The sequence below is a fragment of the Perca flavescens genome, chromosome 17 (assembly GCF_004354835.1).
Source record: "Perca flavescens isolate YP-PL-M2 chromosome 17, PFLA_1.0, whole genome shotgun sequence".
In the NCBI taxonomy this organism is placed as follows: Eukaryota; Metazoa; Chordata; class Actinopteri; order Perciformes; family Percidae; genus Perca; species Perca flavescens.
In genome coordinates, this window is record NC_041347.1 from 16,802,262 (window position 1) to 16,808,325 (window position 6,064).

General features: G+C 42.4%; 1 protein-coding gene across 1 annotated transcript; it reads left to right on the top strand.

The window, feature by feature from the left end:
- The first annotated feature begins 1,090 nt into the window (after positions 1-1,090).
- drgx (dorsal root ganglia homeobox) lies at positions 1,091-6,064 on the top strand. Its single transcript, XM_028604286.1, has 7 exons — positions 1,091-1,159; positions 1,313-1,401; positions 2,161-2,261; positions 2,870-2,971; positions 4,718-4,890; positions 5,263-5,375; positions 5,488-6,064. Exons 2-7 carry the CDS (start codon positions 1,344-1,346, stop codon positions 5,850-5,852), a joined length of 912 nt encoding a protein of 303 aa, XP_028460087.1. The 5' UTR covers positions 1,091-1,159; positions 1,313-1,343; the 3' UTR covers positions 5,853-6,064.

Genomic DNA, 6,064 nt, shown 5'->3' on the forward strand with positions numbered 1-6,064 from the left:
CAAATATTGGGATAAAGTTATCAACCGTTATTTGATTTCAATTTTCTCCACGCACCTCACCGAGGTCATAATAACAACTTTATTTTCAGTGGTGCATAAATTAATTACGCGCATTTAATAACTAAATATCATTATATTCCCCCTTTAATAACATAAACGCTGCACGCCAGGGAAACCCTTAATAGCGCGGGGCCCTGTAACTGGCCATTATCCGCCTGTAATGATATTACAGAACCAATTACGCGCCATTAGAAGGGATTTTCTGCACTTTATGTGGTTTAGTCCAATCCCGCACTCCTCTTCTAAATTTCAGCTGCTTCTCGAAGCCTCATTTTGCCTCCACCTCAGAGACGCATGGCGTCTGCGCTCTGCCGTCCCAGATGCGCTTTAAAACTAATTGAAAGGGTCCCGCAGCAGATCATTTATCTGAGGAAGCGAAATAAATCGCTGGACCCCTTGCTGTGAACAAAATCAAAAATTTGGCCTTGTGAGTGTTCTACATGCGCAACCCCTTGTAAAGTGGACCCCCTAACACACCCTGACGAGCAATTAACCCACCCGACAGTCAATCTAAAACCCAAAAGCAGTCATCCTCCTTTTTTTAATATATGAAAGAACCAAATAAAGTGTAGCGGATATGTGTGCTTGTTTATAGTTAGGGAATATGCTTGACTCTGGAATAACAATCACTTGTGATGAATTTTTTTGGCACCAGAGCAGAGCTGCCGTCTGGGTATATCTCCCCTCTCTCCTTTTTCTGTCTTTCTCTGAAACACACACACACACACACACACACACACACCACCAGGGGTTGAGGGTGAGAGAGGCAAACCCGTGATAATCCGATTAGGACCAATTAGGCGTGAGATTCTGCGACTCTAGCTGAAAGCCTTAACACTCTGTAGACAGTTATACAGTTATAGAGACATCTGGACACTCCCAGAGAGAGAGAGAGAGACTGAGACAGAGATGTGTGTGTGTGTGTGTGTGTGTGTGTGTGTGTGTGTGTGTGTGTGTGTGTGTGTGTGTGTGTGTGTGTGTTAGGAGAGCAGGAGGGGGGAGAGAGAGAGAGGACACTCCCAGTCAGAGAGTCAGTGGAAGTGCAGCAGCCACTTCTCTTCAGAGCGGGAAGTCACTCACATCAGCACCCTGACTGCAGGTAGGATGCTCTCTCACATCAACTTTGAATCTTTCCAAGTCCCGCATGGCGACATCTCTTCTTAGGACGATTAAATGTGTTTATTTTTCCACCACCGATCTGAATCGCACGGTAGCGGCCGCATGTCGCTGAAACTTCTTGTCTCTGTTCCAGGTTCAGTTTCGCAGCTCGGAGAAACACCAGGATGTTCTACTTTCACTGTCCACCTCAGCTGGACGCAGAGTGCTGTCGCTCTAACACATGTAAGTTGTCTCTCCTGCATTTATACAACATCCTTTTTATACATCTGCAAGTTATGTCTAATGTAAATCTAGGATCTGTTAAAGCCAGAGTCTGAAAAGTTTCTTTGTGATATTAAGGCTGCGTGCGCACAAATTGTGTGTTGTTGTTGTTAATGTTGGAGGACCGAGCATAGGCCTGAGCAGATGTATTCTTTTTTTTATGATTATCTTTAATTAATAATGAAAATGACACAGGCCTGGGAAAAAGTTATTTTTATGCAGTGAATAGTGATCGCTATAACAACAGCATGGACACAGATATTCATTTTTTTTTACGTGGATGCTTGATGCATCTCCATGAACACCTAAATCAACGAGTATGTTTCTTTCCCACAAATTAAAAGGGGGGGGGATACAAAGGGTTAAGTCTGGTTTTCACTCTGCGATGTCAATCTACTGGCTGATTTGGTGAAAAGCGCTGGTGGTTTGGCCCCGGGGCAGAAGGGGCGTTTTGTCCCGGGCACAGATGTTGGGTGTCATGGCTCTTAGTCCGTCATGGTTCCCCTCAGACACCCAGCATCAATGTTTTATTCAACTAATAGAAATACAAAATGTGCCAGAGGTCTTGTCTGCTTTGGCCAAAATTTATAGTTTTTTCTGCATTTCTTTTTTTTCTTCTTTTTTTAACACATGTATTGAAATTATTTTAATATAAACATGCAATTGTAAACCATATTTTATTAAGTGGCTGAATTCTCTCCAATAAACTTTTCCCCCCAGTGAATTCAAGCGGCTTTGGCAACCACGCCCCGGCTGATTTTGATGATGGATTTCTACGCAGAAAACAGCGCAGAAACAGAACAACATTTACTTTGCAACAGGTAATTATTTTCCAGGACAAACATATCCCGAATAAGAAATATATGAAACTTCATAAGCGACACAGGCATAGGGCACATCTACTAAAAGTATGGGAAAAGAATAAAACACTTGGAAAAGTTTTCAAAATGAAGGACTTTGGCAGAGAGCTGTGCTTTCCGGATAACTATCATAGAACAAAAACATCACAAAAATATAACTAATATATAGTTTGATGCGATAATAACCTAAAAGAAAAAACATCGCTTCACACATGAAAATGAAAATAGGCAAGAAGATTAGGAAACTAAAACAAAAATGTAAGATCTCTCCTTTTGAAGATGTGCGTGGACGTGCAGTATAGCCCTCTCTATGTATGCAGGCAATTTGACGTTAGGCCAATATTTACGCCTATTTTAGGCTACTTTACCTTTTTCATCTTATAGTCTGTTATCCCTATCAAATGTATAAGCGAGTACATTTTAATCAGCATAGATGTGATGATGATAATAGGAAGAGAAATAATGAAATAAATAAAAACCTAAATAAATAGAAAAGTACAAATAGCCTACATCAAGAGAAAATAAACTTCTTTAAAGTAGCCTATAACTGGTGTTTTGTGTCCATGCAGTTGGAGGCTTTGGAGGCCGTCTTCGCCCAGACTCACTACCCGGACGTGTTCACCCGGGAGGAGCTGGCCATGAAGATCAACCTGACCGAGGCCAGGGTGCAGGTAGGCTGCAGCAGCGTTATGTGTCCTGGGCACGTTTGACCATGCAAGAGAGGGTAAATTAAGCCACTCTGTCATTCCGGCGATGCACTTTAATAACATCAACATAATGGTGAATATTAGATTAGCTTGATTAATCGGTCATTCATAATTAACCAGCGATAATGTTCCTCGCTAATTTGTCCGCGTCTCAAAGGTAGGAATACATCATCCATGCAGATCCTTTTCCAGTTTTCGCAGACAGAAAACGATGTGTTCTTTAAAAGAGGGCAAACAGCCTCCAAAACCCTTTATTTCTCTCTCTCTGTCACACACACACACACACACACACACACACACACACACACACACACACACACGCGCGCACACACACACACACACACTTTAAAGCAAAAACACACACACACACACACACACACACAAAAACACATACACGCACCTTAAATTTGGCAATTTATATTCCGGTCCTGCCCTGCACATATGCGCGGTTATAAACTTGGCCAAATGTAATTAAGTTATGTGTCCTGTATGTAATTTCCTGCATTCCAGATTTGCTTTTGGGTTTTGTTGTGCGCACAGATCTAATTGTGGGAAATATAATAGTTTGCTTTTTGTTCCCCAGGGTCATCTTACTATCGCTTAAACCCAATGGCGGGGTTGATAATGGAATCCAGCGCTGTAAATTAGGGATTGTAAACAAATTATTCCCCTCCTAATCCGATTACCACATTCCTATTATTAAATCTGAACATGAATCCACCGCAGTATGCAGGGATATTAAACTTACATTATTATTAGAAAATAAATTTCCTTTCTGTTGTAGTCTTATTGCCCCCCTTTTTGTAAAGTGTCAATGGGCCTCCCCCGCATTAAGAGCACGCTGCAAATTGAGATTAATGGAGCAATTATAGCCCATTCAGAAACGGGTGTGTGTGTGTGGGGGGGCGCGACTTCTAGCTGGAAGGTGCAGGGGTGAGATAAGTCCATTGGTTGTATTGTTGTCCTGCCACCAACATGTTGTCCTTTCTTTATGCCGAATGAATGCATGTGTTTTGTTGGCTGTTGACATCATTTATACCTCTGGTACAATAGGAGGGATGCAGAGCACATGCTCACCAACTCTAACCTCCATTCACACATCATGATTAATGCCTGCTAGAACCAAGTCCTAATCGAATCTGATGTTGTCAAACAATCACTAAATAGGGAAATAAACGACTTCATCATAGCTGCCTCTCTCTCTCGGGCAGCACAACTGTCAGTGGGAAGTCATTAAAATATGATAATGAAAAATTGCTCAATTAAATGTTGTTATAGGCAGCGACCTTCATTCGATTAAGACACCAGAACTTGGTTATATGTTCTCAGCTGTGTGGATAGTGATTTTTTTTGGGATAAGTCGAGGACTGTGGGAAACTGGAGCGCTGGTGTGACACATTTAAACACCTCTTGATATACAAGGGAAATCAAAGCAAATAGAGCATTTGCTTAAACTTTGCTAGACCTCTTAAGAAGATAGAAAAATACAATATGTATGCTTTAAATTTGCATTTGTTTGTCTGTGATATGCCAAAAGAATATGCAAATGGAAATGATGTTGGTAAAAACAATTTGCCATGGATATAAAGCTGCATTCAATAAATAAAATAAATGGATGCAAACTGCCAATGTGTCAGGAAATGCAGCCATTTTCCAGTTTTAATTGGTGATTTTATTTAATTGTCTTCCCTTTAATTTTTTTTTATGCAGGTTTGGTTTCAGAACCGCAGAGCAAAGTGGAGGAAGACGGAGCGAGGGAGCGCAGACCCTGAAGGAGGGAAAGAGCAGATGAGTGACGGCAGTCCTCCATCTCGCAACATCAACTCGCAGTCCCCAGTGGACCACAGCAGAAAGCAGAAAGAACCACTGGAGATGCAGCAGAGGTGAGAAAAGACAGATAGAGGCTTTTTGTAGCTGCTATTGTTGTGAAACAGTGTCCCATTGGTAGCAGAAAGGTGGCTGGTCCAGATTTGCAGACTAGTGGATCTGGGTGATGGAAATAATAATAACTGCCACAACAAAACTCTGACAGCCATCTAGATCATTTCTTTAAATTAAACAATGTCCTTTATAAAATCTTCCAGTTGAATGGATTATGAAACAATCAAATCCACAGAGAAAATCAGCTCCTAGTGCATATTTTAGTTAGAAGAAAGTTGTACAATAGTTGTATAGAAATGTATGTGTATTAAAAAAAATTGTCTGGTTAACTTTAACGTCTAGATAATTAGATACAGTATGTCTGTTTTCTCCAGTATCAACAGGACAGTGGGTCCAAGTGGTCCGTTCTTCCCATCCTGTATACCAGGCACACTCCTCAACTCTGCCACCTACGCCCAGGCCCTCTCACAGGTCGCCACACTGAAAGGTAAATATGATTCTCATTAATTGGAAAATAGAGATGGTGATAATGGGGATGTGAGGATGAACATCTGGTTTTAAGTAGTTTAACCACTAATCCCACTTTTGGTATATTTCAGGTAATGGCTTGTGCTCCTGCTGTGTTTCTGACCCCATGGGTTTGTCCTTCCTGCCGCCCTACGGTTGTCAGGGCAACCGCACAGCCAGCGTGGCCGCCTTGCGCATGAAGGCCCGTGAGCACTCGGAGGCTGTACTGCAGTCTGCCAACCTGCTCGGTGGGCCCGGCGTGGGAGTCCTGTCTGGAGTCGGCATGGGCGCAGCTGGGGTGGCGAGGCCCACAGTGGGTCCTGCCATCGAGGTGCCCGTCACTGTGGGAAGAGGGGGAGACAGCTCCAGTCCTAGCACGGTCACCAAGGTCCCAGTCCTGGGCAGCAGTCCTGACAAACACCCTCACTGCTCCAAGGAACCACTGGAGAAAAAGTGAAGTGCTGGACAAAAAAATGGATGTACTGATACTCTAAATCTGTGTGATCGTGCCTGTTATTACTACTCTACTCTACTCTGGTCCTATGAGCACCTAAGCACAAATACTGACTGACTCAAGAAACAGCCTGGAAAAGACTTTGCTGATATCACATTGTATGGATGCAAAGATTACAATATTTATTTGACAGTAAATTATTATTGTTTGTGAGA